Genomic DNA, 18,959 nt, shown 5'->3' with positions numbered 1-18,959 from the left:
CATGGTTAATTAAGTTGTGTGGGCTCATTTTATAACTTCAGTTGGAAGGCGCCTTAATAATTTCATTATCAAAATGTTGCTCTTCATTTCATGGATTGCTTGGTTTTTGTATAATTATCCTTGACTGGCACAGTATCGAACCTGCACCAGCCTTCAGTAATTTCAATATTAGCAAACTAACTCAAATGCGATCAATATGAAGTATGTATTCAAGTTATAGAGTAATTACCTTATCCAATCTTCAAAACAAAAGATGGCTACCTAATTGGGATGGATAGTGCTTAAATTAAATTAATGATTTGGTAAAAAATAAAATCAATTCTAAGAACGGTTAGACAACTGGGAACGAACCTGAATCTGCAGGAAGAAATATAGGGTTGTCGTCGTCCAACTTGCGGCTCATCGTCTCATGGAACTTGGCATCCAAAAGGAATTCTTGCATAATGGGAGTGGCGTAGAGCTGAAACTTACCGATATTTTTTCCTCTTGCCGTTTCACGCTGTGTGGCAAGGGAAATCAGTAAGGAATATGCAAAAGGACGGGCATGCATTTTATTAATTGCAGGTGTGTGCAATAATTTAAGCAGCTCCTTCAGCTCAGTCCCGAGCTTGGCCTTCAATTGATCTCTATATATAAAAGGTGCATCGTCCAATTTAAGCAGAGCATTTTCCAGCTTGTCCTGAGCACTTTTCAGATCCTCCTCATCAGCATCGAAGATATCGATTGCTTGTTTAATTGCCTCGGCAATAAGCAGACGGACCTCTTCCGCTCTTACCCAAGGCCGTGCTTGCTGTTCTTCAGCTGTCAACCTTGACATGCGGTGTACAGTAACAGTCTTGGGTTCGGCCTCAAACAATTCTCCATTAAACCTGCATATGCATAAGTATTACAATTTGGTTGATAACAATCATCAAAATGATGATAGGTTATACACGTATGCATAATTTGTTTGCAAGTTAGTACTGTGATTTGATATACTTATATGTGTAAGAGACTTTGAGAACATCTGCGTCCTGTTCCTTTCTAGTAGAAGGGAGATGAAGGTCGACTAACACCATGCGAGTCTCATAGATGTATATATCACCAAATGTTATAGTTACAGAACCTGCAGTATTGTCCATGGATTGCGGATAACTTCCGGCAGATACCTGCCTTATTGTTGAGTTATCTTTGATTTGACTGACGGTCACTGTTAGGTCCTGAGCAACCACACTGAGAAGCCCACCCAAGCACTGTGAAAAGGCTAAGGTCAAGTTGTCCACATGAACCTCTGAGTAGGTTCCTCCCAGGCTATTATTGGCAATAGCCTTGAGCACCTATTAAGAACATGGACAAGTTAATTAGCATGCAGCACAAGCAAATTATTGCTTGAAATTGACAATAAATAAGGGTTTATTTTCTATTTTCAACTGTACCTTCGGATCGTGATGATTACCAAAACCAAATGTGTGCACGGGCAAGTTTCCTACCGAAACAGCGGCGGCATTGCCTCTTTCCTCCTCACCCCCTGATATAAGCATGATAGCACCAACACGTCCATTGCTAACTGAACGGTCATTGAGAATTTTCTGCGCCATCAAAAGGCCATTGGTGATGTTCATATCTTCCCGTTTGTAAAACAAATCATTGATCAGATTTTGGAGTTCTGTTTGGGTACTTTCAGTCATATGGCGCAATGGGCATAGCTTCTCTGCGTCATAGTTGTACTTGACAATCGACAAACGGTCAACAACACTGAGTTTCTTTATCACAAATTGCATAGCTGTTTGCAATTCTTTTAACTTCCCTTCTTCCATTCTCTTGCTAACATCTAAGACCATCACAAGGTCTAACCCCGATCGACTTTCTTCTTGGCCTGTGAATTCCAGCATCACCTTTTGGATGTTTTCATCAAATGGTGCCTTGTCATTGTTGTTGACATCCGTCTGTATTCTTCCATACAGGTCGGGACTTGTTGTCCCTGCAGTAATTGCAATAATAGCAAACTAACTTAAATGTGTTCTATATGTAGTATGAATTCAAGTTATATAGTAATTACCTTATCCAATCTTCAACATAATATGTCTAATTGAGATGAATATTGCTTAAAATAAATTATTTGCATAAAAGAAAAAAATCAATTCTATGGACAGTTAGTCAACTGGGAACGAACCTGATGGAAGAACAATAGGCTCGTCGTCGTTGAAGTTCATCATGAAGTATATTGCTATGCTTATTGATAGAATTTGGTAAAATCCTTGTAATTAATGGTTAATTAGGATCCCAGTGCTATTCACTCTAAATATGGTGGGAGAGGAGAAGCAGGAGAGATAATCTCGTTGACTCCTTGTTTTGTTTTTAATTTTTTATATTCTTTACTCTTCAGCAATTCAGGGTATCATTAATTATATATATTATGGAGTTAAATAATTTGGTTTCTCCAGTGCGTAATTATATTGGGCCTTTTGGGCCAAATCTAGCTGCCAAAGTTGTGGCTTCCTTCCAGTATATAATGATAGCAATTAGGAAATAATATAAATACACCATTGAACGTGAAAGGACTTTTTATTTGAAATAATTCTTGCATAACAATACATATAGAGTGAGTCTATGGTACTATGCATATTACGATTTGTTACCGTGCTACAGCTCTATATGATTTTCAATAAATCTAAAAAAATAGTAAAAAAATTTCAAAAAATGTAAAATTTGGTCTCCAAACACATATTAATATGGAGAACAAGATGAACGGTTCGGATCGACCGTTAGGATTTGAAAACTCGAATATAGAGCCGTAGCACAGTAACAAATCGTAATATGCATAGTACCATAGACTCACTCATACAGATATATATAAACTCATGTTTTGATTTTTTCAGTATATTTTGTTTCTGAAGCATATATTATAAACTTTTTTGTTTGTTACGCATTTTTTAATTCGTAAGAAATATCTTTCAAAAAATAATTCAAAAGTAATAAAGTATTATTACGCTTGTGAAGGCAACGTATACAATCTAGCTAAAAACATAATGCATGATAGATGCGTTGATTATTTTTTTATATATAGTTTTAAAAAAATAAGCGACGTATATAGTTTTGAATGGTTCAAACAAAATTTAAATACTTATGTGGCTTAATTCGTAAAAGGAGTATAAGATTTTTTCTCCATTCAACCATCTTAATTAGTTAATCATTTTCTATTATTGTCTAGTACACATCATGTGCAGCTAGGTGCTGAGATGCGATCTGAACTCGATTAAATCAAACGAATTAAACATATGCAAGAGAACTTGAAATCTTCCATTCAGTTTGACTAACAAATAAAATAAAAGATAAATGAGTAGTTCGAAGCTTTGAATTGGTATTTATGGTTCTTTCGTGCCTGCCCTGTGCATTTGTAGCCTTTCACGGTTTCACCGCACATTTATATTTTTCTGTAATTACTACTATATATATTTTAGTGGATTTTCCATATGATTTTTCTTTTTTTTTTAATAAAAGTAGAAGGTCAACCTATTCAACTATTTAATATTAAAAAAAACTTGTTCTTTCCCGGTTTCAAAAATTTCTAGCGTGCCCATCTAAACTTTCAAAGTAGCCAATTTTCTCATCAAAACACCACAATATCCAATATAACCATCCCAATTTAACATCCTTCCTTCTATGCCCATTTAAATATTTAATATTTTATTTAATTATTTTTAAAATTAAATTGACCAATATACCCTCTGATTTTAAATGGACATGTCCAATATTTCTAAATATCCTCATTCTTTTTCTTCTTCTTTGAAATCCATCTCTCCTCCTCCCCATCTGCGCACTCTCTTCTTGTTCTTTGTTAATACCACCTTCCCTCTCAATTTTACTGATCCCATCGCCTCCATGGCAACAATTTCAAATGACAGTGTTTCTCCACTATAGACCTAGCTACTAGTAGCTAGGCCAACTCCACCGATTCCAAGTCAGATGTCTGTGTCGGTTTTTAGTTTCCTCTTAACTTCAATAATGTCATATAAACATTTGAAAGGTATACACGACTCTGATTTCTCCTGTGGTAGTTTCTCTATCCACTTGGCCACCGTGCTATTTATTTTACAATTTAAAATATATTTAAATGTTTCATTTTTATTTTTGATAAACATAATTTCAATTGTCAGTCAGGCTGTTCTAGGTATACAGGGAAAAAAGAGAAGAGGTGTACAAATTAAGTTCAAATAGAGTTGTATAATGAAAATGTTCCCCAAGGAGTCAGCAGAGACTTACGGGCAATATATTCCTATAATAAACAGTAAAGTACAGTTTTAATTATTTAATCCATTTCTGGTTAGTTAGAGAATTCTCATCTTATTAGAAATTTGGCAAAGATAGAATTAAAATTTAGTTAAATATTTCCAACGTTCAGGAGGATTCACTTATATGCATAGGCCCAAATAAACTATCTCGATAATATTTTGCATATAATGAGACTGTTTAAGATACTGAGTATACTCTTATTCTGATTTAAGACAAAAGGGATGACAAGCCATGACAGATAGGGACATCTGACTTCTGTCAGGCTTTTCGTCAAACAGTTTGTTTGCAATGTGAAAAAGTTGCGAACAGGAAAAGATAACAAAAGCTAAGCCTAAGATAGAATCAGTCATGGTGCTTAGTTATTAGCACCATTCTCGCAAAGCTTGTTTCTTTTGCTATGCAGGCCCACCCCCGATAATCGAGGGAAGTTCGAGGAAGCGAAGAAGAGGATATTAAAAAATAATGGACATGTCCATTTAAAATCAGAGGGTATATTGGTCAATTTATTTTTTAAAATTATTAAATAAAATGTTAAATAGTTAAATGGGTATAGAATAAAGGATGTTAAATTTGGATGAGTATATTAGATATTGTGGTGTTTTGATGGAAAAATTGGCTACTTTGAAAGTTTAGATGAGCACACTAGAAATTTTCCCTTTCTTTTAAATTCCCTCTCACACACTACTAGAATCGTAACTTATAGCAAGGGGAGCACCTGTTTGTTGCAAGGTAGAGACGGTCCTTGCAACAGAAATGGCGTTTGACCAGGACTAGAACTTGTTGCAAGGGTAGTCCCTTGCAACATGTACTGCATGCAAATGTATAATGTGCAACCATGCAACTGTTTTATATCTACCCTTGCAACTACATTTCGAAGATAAGATATTATAATTTATTGGAGGTCCATGCAACAACCCCAAATCATTGCCTTGCAACTACTTAACCACATGGAAGATACTATATTTTATTAGAGATCAATGCAACTACTTAACCCCATGCCCTTGCAACTAGTTAACCCCCTAGTTATATTATATTTTATTAAAGGTCCATGCAACTATCTAACCTCATTTATTTCTTTTTATTTTGTATCTCATTTTTCAATGAATATATTTATTATAAATCACAACAACATGAATAATAACAGTTTATAAGAATTCAATACTTTGATAACTTAAATTTTGAGAGTTAGAACAAACATTCCAAAACAATTGAGAAACAAAATATTACAGATATACATTCATAATAGTTTGCTCAATACCACAAAATATTACAACCATATCACCACATCACCTCACACTTTTCTTAAACAAGTATCATACATGTTCAATAAGAATTTATACTTCATAAAATATATATGACTAGTTTATAACAAAATCTTCATTATTCCCATGCTACTTCCTCTACTTCTTCTTTTGTCTCTCATCTTCCCTCTTCTTTTTGCTTGGTTTCCTTCTAATGTAGTAAAACTTTGACTTAAGGACAATTAGACCAAAACAGTAGAAAAACTTTGACTTGAGCATTTTATCAAACACCTTAGGGACATTCATTGGTAATAACACTTTGAACCATCATCTCTCATAAATTCTTCAAAAGATAATTAGAATTTAACCTATGGTCTTATAACATCAAATTAGAGGTATTACCTCAAAAATAAACATCATATTAGAGGGATAAGAGTACTGAAATAAACTACAATCAACGTATAGTATCTGCTTCCATTAGAATAATTCTACTATTTTGGTTTGTATCATCTCCATTAACCAACTAAAATTATATTATGTTAAAAGTTTTTGAAGGTTTAACCAAAAAGAATGTAGATTTAATGCTATATAAAAAGTGGTTTCCAAGTCTATACTCGAATCAACTGAGAAAGAAATAGTGACATTTTTCAGTGGGGAAATTCTACAAACACCTGACGGGTAAAAATAGTCCTCCAACAGAAACAGACAAATTTAAAGACATAATTTCTCAAATAATAATCAAGGCACCGAGAAACCAGTAAAGTTCAGGTTTGAAACATTTGCGGTACAATATTGAAGCCATAATTTCTTAAATCGAGGCGTCTGATCAGATTTGGCACGAATATTGAAGGTTGCAAAGTTCACAAAAACAGTCACTGGTACAGACTCACTGGCATTACATCAAACAGCTTTTGTGCACAAAATCAAATAAACAGACTTACGGACTACAATAAATGTCTAAAGAAACAAAAATAGAAGATGAAAATGGTTTGAAATCTTACCACAAGAGGCGGATAGAGAGGGAAATGACAAAGGTGGGGTGGAGTTCTCTGTCGAGCGAGATGTAGAGAGCAGCGACTGAGAGGCGGATGGAGTTCTCTGTCACAGTGGAGAGGAGAGCGAGAGAGAGAGAGAGCGCAACATTTTGAGCTGACGGAGAGGAGGGCCGGGGAGGGTTGAGCGAGAGAGAGAGCGGGTAGAGTCTAAGCATACGACAGGGAGCAAAAATTTTGGGAGGTTAGCTCAAGCATATCATCAAACACCTTACGTGTGTGACAAAATCAAAGAAACAAAAGGAAAAATATTCACTGTTAAATTTGTAAATATTTCTTTTCATTTATATATTGAAAAGAACGACAAAATAATGAAAACTTACTGTTTAATAAATTAAGCTGAGTGATCTTTTATAAACTCAGAATAAAATTAAAAATGAAGTAAAATAATTTTTAATTTATATATGTACAATTAAGTAAATCATTATACAGCAAATAATATGAAATTTTTTTTATGTAAATTATATTAATTAAATTTATGTAATAATTAACATAATAACATGTTTATTGCTTAAGTAAATGATTTTGACACATTAAATATTATAGCATTACATGCATGTTGTGTATATGACTCACATCTATACATTAATATGAACACATAACCTCTTGTTTTGTGAATTAATAAAGATGCACAGGAATATTTCATCCGTTAGTCGATCGGAACCGTTTAAATTAAAGAGCACTGTATTTATTATCTTGCACTCAAGTTTGATCAAATTTTGTTTTTATTTACCCATCCATCTAGTTGACCGAATATTGAAGCATCGTATGGCCATAAACATTTTGTGATGGATCGAAGCTCATACATAATAAAATGTCTAAACTTTTATGTTGGTTACATTCTATGTTCTCCCTTGATCATTTTAAAATAGTTTTGGAATGATTTAATTGCAGATCGACCGTTGATTTCTCGCGTGAAAATGAACGGTTCGAAAATATTTTCTAAATTTGAAGGGAGATATAATGATGAAAGTCTATAAAAATGACATGTATAAGTATTATTTGGTCATATAAAATATTAAAAAAAAAAATTTTCTTTTTTTGAATTTTTTTCATATGTAGTGTTGTACATTCATTAGGTAATTAGTAAATATCAAGTTTTCATGCCGTCTGATAAGTAAAAAACGGTTCTGATTTACTCATTTTAACAACTGTGGGAAGGGGGTTTCTTTTCTCTGAAGTAACATAATATTTCTTTATAGATCTGACGGTAGGTGATGCATATGATTCTTTGATATTAGTGTGTAAAGATAATCACACGGCTCGATCTAAACACACATACTATGTTACCTCTGTGAGTAGCATTTTTTTTACCCACTCCAAAATGTGAAAATAGATCTGCTGTTATTCTAAAGCAATTACATGAATTTGTTATTTAGATCTCAAGCGTTCAAACTTTTCCATACGCGAATCTTAGAAAAAATATTTGTTTATACGCGAATCTTAATAAAGATCAATGGTTAAAATTGTAATAACAGGTTCATGTTATACCTCTTAAATAACAGCAAGCTCTAACCAAGCTCCCCAAAATCTCTGCTCTTTGTACTCTATCTCCTCTCTAACCAAGCTCACGATGCCAAAACCTAAAATTTTCACTTCCCTCCAATTCCCTCTCAAAATTTCACCAAAATTTCCCTAAGTTATCCTCTCCCGCTCGAATCCAGAGAGGATTTAGGGAGCCTCCATCTCTGTTGTACTCATTTCACCCTAAGATATTTTCATTTCCCTCTCTCTCTGAGGATTTTCAAAATTAATCTCTACACCTCTCACCTTAAATCCTGCTCTCCCCTCTGTCCGCCACTTAGCAACTTCAGCCCCTCTCTCCTTCCGCCGTTACCTTTGCCGATCAGCGCAACGCCTAGGCATAGCTCCGTCTATTGTAAGCCGTCCACCAAGCCAGGCGGTCGTCGTGTTAGGGTTCAGAGTAAGAGTTCCGGTTGTAAAAGAGATATCAGTACTAGCTCCGGTCCTCATGCCAGTAGGAGTAATTTCTCACAAAGTACTGTGAGACCAAATGTTCAAGGTATGATTGATGATCCTTCTTTCTTTCTTAAACAATTAAGGAAAAATAAAATAGAGTAAAATCAGTTTTTCGTTTTATGCAATTGTAGCCTTAAGACTTGACGAAACCTAATTGTTACTAACTAGGCGCTAATTATACCCTTTTGGCTTCATTAGATTGGTGGTATATTCCCACTTTTGCAAAGGTTAATTAGTAATAAGAGTGAATAACGCAAATGATTTGCTATATGTTTGCAATTTTTAGTACCAATTTCTTAAATAGCTACTAGTACGGTACCAATTTCATAATCAGTTTGTTACCCTTTTTCCATTTTGCTTGTATTTACCAATTTCTTAAATAGCTACTAGTACGGTACCAATTTCATAATCAGTTTGTATTTACCAATTTCTTAAATAGCTACTAGTACGGTACCAATTTCATGTACTCTATTTTAGTCTTTTAAAATAATAGGGTTATTTTTTTATTCAATCAAACCGGTGTTCGATCCTTTAGATTGAGCAAAATCTGGGTTATTTTGGGCTTTTAAAATAATAGGTTTCTTATGTTCATGGATTCTCACATATACATTTTTTTCTTAGGAACCAGCTAGCAGTGCTGAACTACCACAAGACGGTACAGCAGGGAATATGGGTTCTTTACAGGTAACATTTTAAGATAAAAATCTATGGGATGTAGCTGTTACAAGTCTGAACCAGCCATGTTGTGCTCTCCATATTCTAACATTGCACTTCCACTTATAATTCTTATGTTCAAGGTACCCCCTCTCAACCATCTGAGGAACTACCTTCAAATTTGCAAATGGAATTCAATACGGTTAGTACATTTATAATGTTGGTTGATTATTACAATTCTTATGAAAATAACATCTAAGGCTACAAATTGAAAGAATTAGATGTTCCACACTAATGGGTACCACATTAATGGGTAATGGTACCATTGAGTATTTTTAAAGATAATGGTAAGATGTAAGATGCTAGCGATTGATTTTTAAGGTCCCTAGTTTGGTGTTGTTTTGTTGGTACCGACCCAGTACTGCCATTGGTATCAAAATTGAACTGACAAGGGACCCTTCTATATATACTTCTTAAATGTACCAAAACCAGCTCAAATAACAGTGTATACTAATAATTATCAATAATAAGTTACTTCTAACATGCTTGTACAACATAATTAATTTTTATAAAAGAATATGCTTTAACATCACAATTTGGTTTACAGAACCAACAACCAAATCCAGAAGTGTCATTCCAAGCACTACTGACTTCTCAAGACGGACAAGAAATTGCAAGTAATGATGCCGCAATGTCCAATTGGTGGGCAAATCCAACTTCGACATGAACCAGGGATGTCTAATATGGTTGTCGATATTTAGGGTAAAGTATTTTGATTATATGGTGGGTATATTTTGTTAACTTATAGGGGGAGTGAGTTTATTTTGTTAATGCTTGATAGGTGGGCACATTTTGGGTATATTTAGAAGCTAACTCTTTTATAATCAATGATATTGTTTTACTTCTTTTTAAATTTTGGTTCAATGTAAGATGACTATACTATGTTGGTCAACAATTATTAGTTTTGCTTTTATATTTATGTTTCGATGTGTTTTATGTAACTGTTGATGAATGGGAAACTGGGAATTGTAAAAAATTACTGGGCTAGTACCAGATTGGTACAGAGAGGGAGGATTGTAGAATTGGATCATGCTAATTTCCAGCTATTTCTTGTTATTATATACGTTGGTATGTCCATGCAAATAGTATGAACTGCATTCAAAACATGTCAATAATCACCCATGCAATAAGCTAATAATCTTATCATGCTAATAGCCAGGTGGGACCCATATTCCCTTGCCTTGCATATAGTCAGGTGGGACCCACGGGTGTTAGCCTTGCATATAGTCCAGTAGGACCCACGATTGTTAACCTTGCATATAGTCAGGTGGGACCCATGCTGCCTCCCCTTGCAAATACTAAAAACGGGGTCAACTCTGAAAGTAGTTGCATGCGCCCTTGTTGCAAGGGTATAGGCTTGCAACAAGTCTATTGCAAGGGAGTCCTTGCAACTACTTAGCAGTTGTGAGGGAAGTTGTTACAAGGGCATAGTTGCAAGGGTAAACGCATGCAACAAGTGTTTTCGGGCTTGTTGCAAGGGTATCGCCTTGCAACAAGCTATTTTTCAGGGCATGCAATAAGTTAGAATTCTAGTAGTGACATAGAGAATCTAACAGTGCACATCCCTTCCACCTTTCAAAATTTTCTTCTCCTCTGATATTTAGATCCAAAGGTTGAACCACACTTTTTGTACCAGACTGCATAACAGATAGAACATAAATAGCTCACAAGTCAACCGAGATGAATGCAATAAAGATTGGAACTAACGTGAAATCTTATATCTAGCCTAAAAAAGAGAGCTTGACATGTGGTGGTAGGGGTGAAAACGGTATGAATAACATTCAATTTGTATTCGATTCATATTCGAAAACTTATATGTAGATATCCGATATCCGAATATTCGTGTGGATAAGATATTGATATGGTTTTACGTTTCAATTATCCATATCCAAATAGTAGATATGTACCATATATTTTATGAAAATTTATGTTATTCACTATTATGATTTTTTTTTTGAGTAAGAAATAGGAGTCAAGCTCCTATTTTATTAACCGCAATTGATTACAAGCATTTAAAGGGTTTTGAAAAGGAACCCTAGTGTGGATTTACAGATGGATAAAAAACAACAAAAATAGAGAAAACAAACAAGAAAACAAAAGAGAAAAGAGTAAAGAAAGCGAAAAATAATAAAGTACATGAAACAACAAATGAAGCGAATCTATGGAGGAAGTTCTGTTGACCATGATCATATCTTCCACACTGTGTTTGAATTTTTTTTCCTTAGTATTTTACTGGTTTTCTACTTGATGATTTTTTCTGATGTTTCTTCTTTTTTACTGGTTCGGGGGGCTTTTATTTGATACATAATGCTGTACATACCTTCTAAGGCATGTGTGTAATATTGTAACTTCTGATAGCCACTATCAGCTTTATCAAAAAAAAAGAAAATGTCAATTTCTTCTTGCATATAATTCTTCAATCTTCAATCTTCATTCTTCATTATTTAGAAAGTGCCACTGAGATCTAACTTCTTCAACTAAATCGTTGACTATTTTTTATTGCTCTCTAAACAATCGAGCACACTGTTCTCTCCAAAGGACGAATTGCGCGATGAGAATCAATGCTCTGTCTTCTTCTGGTATTGACCTGTTTACCAATTTTGCTATAATATCATTTCCAGAAGTCAAGAAGCCATGGTGATTTGGTAGCAACCTAGTCTCCACCAATTGATAAACTTCCCTTGAAACCATGCACTCGTTAAAGATGTGAGCTGTTATTTCAATATTCACATGACATAAGTAACATTATTCACTATTATGATTTGATAAATATTGTGAACTTCAATATTTTTGAATATTTATTTATATTATTTTAATAAATATCCAATCTAATCCGGACTCGTATCTGTATCCATCTAGTAAGTCTGATATCCAAAAAATGAAAAAAAGGAATATGCATATGGTTTTACCTCTATCCGCTCCGTTTTCACCCCACAGTGGTGAGCATACTACAACATTTATGGGTCCCTAGATTCCCAAAAAATCAGAAATGGAATAGAAGTGCAGTATTTGATGTGTTGACATAAAGAGATTTTTTTTTATGGGTCCCTACTACATTTTCTTTTATCGCTGTAATTATCATAGATGATACTTCTTCGTATTTGTGCAGCTTGGCTTGGAGTATATCTGCTCTTTGGATTCTCTAAGAGTCATAATCTCAATATTAGTTCGCTTTATTATTATTTTATACTAAGATTTCTGAAAGGCAATTAAGTTTGAAGAACTTAACATGTTAATCACATCAAATACTGCACTTCTTTACGAAAAAAAAGTTTAAATAATTCTACGAAATTCGAATTAGCTCCCAAATTAAGTTATGGCTTACTTTTTCAAGTATGATAGCAATTAGAAAAGAAAATAAATAAGACAAATGACGTGAAAGGACTTTTTATTTAAAAACAATCTTCCATTTTTTAAGATTAAGTCCCAAATTAATTAAATGTGATATTTTCAAGGGGAGTCATGAGATATTTTTATAAAAAAAAAAAGTTGATATAAGATGCATCTTAATCAGTAATAAAAAAAGGTGTAAATTATTCTTACATCACTCAAGTTTATTTCAGTATGGTAGAAAATATACAATTATTAACTACTGCGGAGTAATTTGCACCAAATTTCTTTTGATTATTACTGTAATGTTTTTAATTTTAGTAAATTGTCTCATAAGGATATATTATAAACTTTTTGTTTGTTTTGTATTTTGTTGTTCTTAAGAAATATATTATGAAAATAATAAGAAAGTGTTTTACATCTGTGAAAACGACGAACCATCTAAAAGCATCATTCATGACACGTGTGGATCATTTTTTACAGTTTCAATTTAGGGGCAGCGTATTTGTGGGATCAAGAACTAACAAAGTTAATGGTTCAAATTAAGAGAATTTATGAACACATCGAACAACTCAATCATTTTCTATTCTTGTTTATTACAAATGAGCAGCTGGGTGCAGAGATGCGATCTGAACTCGATTAAATCCAACGAATTAAATCAAATGAATAAAAAAAACAAATGAATAGTTGGAAGCTTGCAATTGGTATTTATGGTTCCCTCGTGCCTCCTCTGTGCATTTTCAATTAGATTGAAATAAAATTTGGAGTGATGAATTTTATATTATTAATTTGAATCAAACAGATAATTCACATGTTAGAAAATTTAGCACTATTTCTTTTGGCTTGATTTAACGCAGCACATTAGATCCAATTTGTATTTATCTTAGTTGTCTTTGTTAGCTGTTTATTTCGTACCTGATATTTGAAAAATATACTTCACTATAGGAAGAGTAGACCAAGTAATTAGTGCATTTATTGCCCATTTGCTCAACTATGCATTTCTTCCTAGAACAGCATATCTAGTCTCAACCTCTCTCTCTGTTCTTTTACTCTCCCATCTATCTTCAATATTGAACATGGTGAAAAAAGAGACCATGTAAATTTTTTTCTAAAAACCTGACGCAAAAATATACATAACGCGATACAGTTTTTTTCCAATGGAGGGGCCAAAAATGATTTTAGAATCATAATGTTCTACTTTAGAATCAATTTACAAGTGCATAAACATTTCGTGCAGTATAGATCGGGGTGTCGATCAACAGGTATAGTGTATTAAGTGATTAAGTGATTACTGCCCTAGATTCAGTAACCACTAATCGACTTCGCAACAAAATCCAAAAAAAAAAAAAATCTAATTTACAAGAGAAAAACAAATCAAAAAAATTGTAAGAGGGGTTTTTGAAAATTTAAACCGCACAAATTTTAAGATGATCGACAGTTCAGATACGCACAAGACCCAAGCTTTCAATTGCATCTCACATAATTTTTTTTTTAATTTTCGATTAGACCAATTGATATGTTTATTTTGATAGAAGTTAGCTAGTTAATTAATAAACGTGGGCTGCAGGTGTGTCATTTTGGTTTGTTTTCGCAAGATAAGCATGCTAGCTGCTACTTCTATGTGACTTTTGATTTAAACGCCCAATGGTAGAAGGAATTGATTTGAAGCTCGAATTAATGGTGTCAAAATTATTATAAACCATTTTTAGCTACATGCATTATATATATACTATATGGTAGTCAAAAAGTAAATAAGTGTCATATATATAGATTATATATAGAGAGTAAAACTTGCGTGTTATTAAGTTCAGTAAGATTTTTAATGAGTTTTTCTGTTCTAATATATTAATTACCTTGTTTGCTAATATAAAAATAACGACATATGAATCTAATTTATACATGTGTAAGTTTTTATATAATCATTAAAATATAGGAAATTTTAGAAATATCACTAGTAGTACTTTCACGCGACTGTTTTTTTTTATCGTTCTTTGTTATATATACGTGCGTTGACAGTTATTACACACCAACCATTTTACTTATGCTGAAATTTAGAGAATAAACCTTGGGAATTCAATTCTCTATATAAATCGGGGAAGTGCTATTCAAAAACTTGAACATCACTCCGTTTAAAAAGAGAATTTGATATTATCTTAACCTTTTAGTTTAGCCTCAAACTCACTAGTTCGAGAAGAAAACTTGTTTGTGAATTGTTGTCATATTGTTGTTAAGCAGCCATTAACATCAAGAAATTATTAAAACATCAATAATTAGTTTTAATAGATTAAAAGACAATATAATGAAGTTGGACTAGTACGTTAATTAGAAGCAGCAATATATCTTAATATGGTGGATATATAATTACATCATTCTTGCACGAAAATTTTATTTTTTCCCATAATATTCTATTGGAACATAAAGTTGTAGAAAATCTTAGGAAGTTCGGAAAGTCCTGTCATTTGTAGCTAACAGAAATTAGTAAACACCAAAAAAGAAAAGAAAATGAACAAATAATGTGCGATAAATATTAATTAAGTTGAATTATATTTTAAGGAAAATGAAAACAAGGCGCCTCTATTTTTTGCTTTATTTTTTCCTTAAAACATTTCATTTAGAGAAAGTGATCAAAATAATATTTTAATCTCCATTGCAACGTACGGTCACTTAAACTAGTCAATTATAATTCAGAAAATAGAGGTCCTACGATGTAAAGATTTGAAATTTGAAATTTGAAATCGGTGAAAAAAATGTGAAAGCAGTGAAAAAGTCAACTATTTGCTAGTGACATTTGCAAAAAACAATCTTTGGAAAACTTAGTCTAGATTTCATACTACTGTTGATATTAAAATTTTGCAGAAACCAGCTCTTGTAAGTTAACTGACAATTAATATGTGACAGAGTATAATTGATGTAGTTTTTGTGAATGTCATTATTTCTGAAATTCAGTTACGAAATTTGGAGGCAAGTATGTTTCGATTGATATAGGAAAATAACAAAAGACAATAGCCTGAAAATAAATCTAAGAAAATAAGTAAAAATATGAGCCGGCTCGTGAGCCGACTCGCAAGCTAGCGAGCCGAGCCGAGTCGAGCCGAGTGTTTACATGAGCCGAGCCAAGCTGAGCTTTTTCTTTCAAAATCGAGCCGAATTAGAGACAAATCATTTTGTTTCTCTCATTAAGCCGAATCTTAATCATTAGCAGTCCTAACTCAGATTTATGCTCGAGTATCTTTCTTTTTCTTTGAGAAAGCTAGTGGTAAGTTCCTATAGAGAACTTATTTACTTTTCTACAGTTCTCCGTTCTCTTGCTAACTATATTTTGATGGGTGATATTGACAAGCTTTTCTTATTGAGATGAAGCTCCCCTCATTTAGCTACCTTTATTTTGGGTTTGGTGGTCTATCGGTTCTTAGACAACTGCAGTTGGATGGATCATGGATGCCTCTCTCTTTTGCTACATGAATGCATTCCATCTTCACTTTGACTCTCGAAAAAAAAAAGTGGAACGTCATGGGACAACTCAATTCAAGAAATAAAAAAATCTTGTCTCTTCAATATTGAGGACTTGTTTCTTTTTTTTTTTCTTTTCAGGATTGGGTTGTCCCATGATGTCCCACTTTTTTTTTCGTTTCCTGGATTGGATTGCCCTATGGCGTTCCACTTTCGAAAAAAAAAAATTTATTTTTTTCATGAGGTTGTGATGTGCCATGGCAACCCGCAGGGACGCCATAGTTTGTTACTACCTTCTCATTTTTAAAATTTTCACACGAGATTTCTTATTTTTAATATTTTTTAATTTCTTATGAATAAAAGTTTCGGTTAAAATTAAGAGATAACTCTGAGAAAGTGATATGATATGTAATGAGAAATGAATACAATAGTTTAATGATATTCGGGTATCCATTATATGTATTAAATTTAGAAAATTTAGTTCTGTCTAAACACATTATTCATGTTAAATAAGTTTAAATTAACATTAAAGTTTATCAATATTAGATATATATATCGAGACAAGTGGTGCAGTAGCATGTTACTTTGTCAGGTTATGCATGTACACCTGGAAATCAGAATATCTAATACTCACTTCAATTTCAATGCAAGATTCCCATCTTAAAAAGTAGTTGAGAATAGAGAATTATTAAATGTTATTTCCTCAAGTGCTGAATAGAAAAATTGGAAGAAGACTATGAAGTTATCAAAAAAAGTTCCGGGTCAGAGGGAGCACATTGCGGATCATGTTCCCTTACCATGTAAATTCGTGTTACCAGAAGAGGTTCATCCCTTCAATTAATATTCTTGGAGAACTACAAATAATCAGAAGTTATAGTGGTAACCAGTGTTGTAAAAAACGGCCGTGATGGCCGATTAATCGGTGACGGTGGTCAAACCGTCACGCATACTCTTAACGGAGCCATGTTTGCGATTTTTCTGTTTAATCGGCTGTTTTTTTTATTAATCGGCCGATTATTCCTGATTATTCCCGATTATTCCCGTTTATTCCAATTTATTTCAGTATTTTTTTTTATGTGATAGTGTGTGATAGTAAGTTTTATAAATTATGTATTGCAGTTTTGTTTATGCTTGAACATAATTCAATATTTTTTATATATGTTTTTTCTTCTTACTTACTTTAAAATTGATTAATTATTCTTCTATTTATTTATCATATATTTTTCTTACTAATTACTGATGTAATTTTTTCAATTAGTACGACATATTCATTTATAAAACTAAGTTATTATTATAAACTAAATTTAGTAATTTTATGTTAGAATGTTTTATTTCTTTCACATAATATGTTATTAGTATTTGAAAAAAAATTTAACTCTTGAATTTATTTTTTCATTAAACATAAGAGCTGCAACCCTTCATGTGTCCATAACTATTATTTGTGCAAAGAAAATATTAAATTAAATTATATTGATAACAAAAATGTGTCGATAATGATAACAACCAATTTGATAATTGTCGAAATAAAATGTTCTTCATATTTTAGGAAATTGTTGAAAGGTTTCGGATGGGGTATAGGAATATAATTCTCAAATATAATTTAAAATATAAAATCCCCCAAGTACACAAAAAAACTTGGTTGCTCTACACATTTATACCTGCATATGACGCAGAAAACCTAGGTAGCACATCATTTATTTAAAATTTTAAATACAAAATTTTTCCCACATAAGGTCTTAAGTTCATTCCGGTACTCACTAGTATCATAAGAACATGTAGAATCGCACAGAACAGCCAGGCACGTACGAACCATAAATGCCAACTGTCAACTGATTATTTGTATTTAATACATTGATTAGTCAAATTGAATCACACATTATCTCGAGGTTAACTTCATTTATTTAATTCAGTTGATATAGTCGAGTTCATAACTTTATATTGCCTATCAGTAACCAACCTGTCATGTGTACTAAACAACAATAGGACATGATTAACTAATATAGTTGTTGAAATGGGAAATAATCTTTCCCTTCTTACGAATAAGCTCCTTCATAAGTTATCTTTGAACCATTAACTTTTTAACGTCCAGGTCCCACAAATGATGTTGCCCCTATTAGAAAAATACTAAAATTAATTCAGACATGTATCAAGCATAATGCTTTTAGATGGTATGTCCCTTCTCCATGTCTTATTGTGTTTTTTTTTTTATTCTTTTTTTAAAAAAAAGGCTTGACAGTGGCTTCCAAGTTGTATGTATTAAATAAAATAATCCAGTACATCATCACCAGCAAGGTAGGCACCCACTTACAATCCACATGTCCTATTGAGTTATACACATGACATCAGCACACAAAGAACAATGATCTCACCACCAACAACAACGGTCTAGACCCATATATTTTTGGACAGCAAACAAGCTGAATTTCTCTGGCTGGTGAGTTAGACTTGTCTTGAAATATTTAAGATAAATTAAAGCTTTATGGAAACGGTATAATATGTAGATATGACATTTTAGGGCACGGAATTTGACAGGAGTAAAGGTGCAAAGTTGAATCGGTGATAGAAATTAGAATTTTTGAGGAAATCGTGTCTAATATAGAATCAAAACACATGCATAATAAAAAGAACACTAAAAAGAGGAAATATACCATTTGATTTATTGGAAACACCAAATCAACTAAAAACATTTAATTTTACTCAATGTAATCCCAACATACATTATAATTAACACCATGATGCAGAGAGCACAACATACATTAAAACTTGTACATAAAGAACATGAGATACATGCAAAAGTCAAAGAGAAAACGTGAATCAAATCAAGACACCGAAACAGCATTACATTTATGGTTCTCGAGTTTGCAGTAGTTAACTAATTCAGTAACATGGTTTAGATCGGGTAGGTTGTTGAGTGTGCAGC

The 18,959-nt window shown here is 32.8% G+C and overlaps 1 protein-coding gene and 1 pseudogene across 2 annotated transcripts in view; both read right to left on the bottom strand.

Annotated features, from left to right (window-relative positions):
* Positions 1–18,959, bottom strand: part of LOC144548394 (uncharacterized) — a 61,658-nt gene that overhangs the window by 3,422 nt on the left and 39,277 nt on the right. Inside the window, exon 4 of the mRNA XM_078297056.1 lies at positions 352–869. Coding sequence (XP_078153182.1) covers positions 352–869 — 518 coding nt within the window. The remainder of the gene's footprint in view (positions 1–351; positions 870–18,959) is intronic.
* The window catches only part of LOC144548306 (actin-related protein 2/3 complex subunit 2A-like), a 55,826-nt pseudogene that overhangs the window by 12,163 nt on the left and 24,704 nt on the right, over positions 1–18,959 (bottom strand). The window lies entirely within an intron of this gene.

The sequence above is a fragment of the Carex rostrata genome, chromosome 33 (genome assembly GCF_964058835.1).
Source record: "Carex rostrata chromosome 33, lpCarRost1.2, whole genome shotgun sequence".
NCBI classification, from domain to species: domain Eukaryota; kingdom Viridiplantae; phylum Streptophyta; class Magnoliopsida; order Poales; family Cyperaceae; genus Carex; species Carex rostrata.
This window is presented reverse-complemented; position numbering and strand designations above follow the sequence as displayed.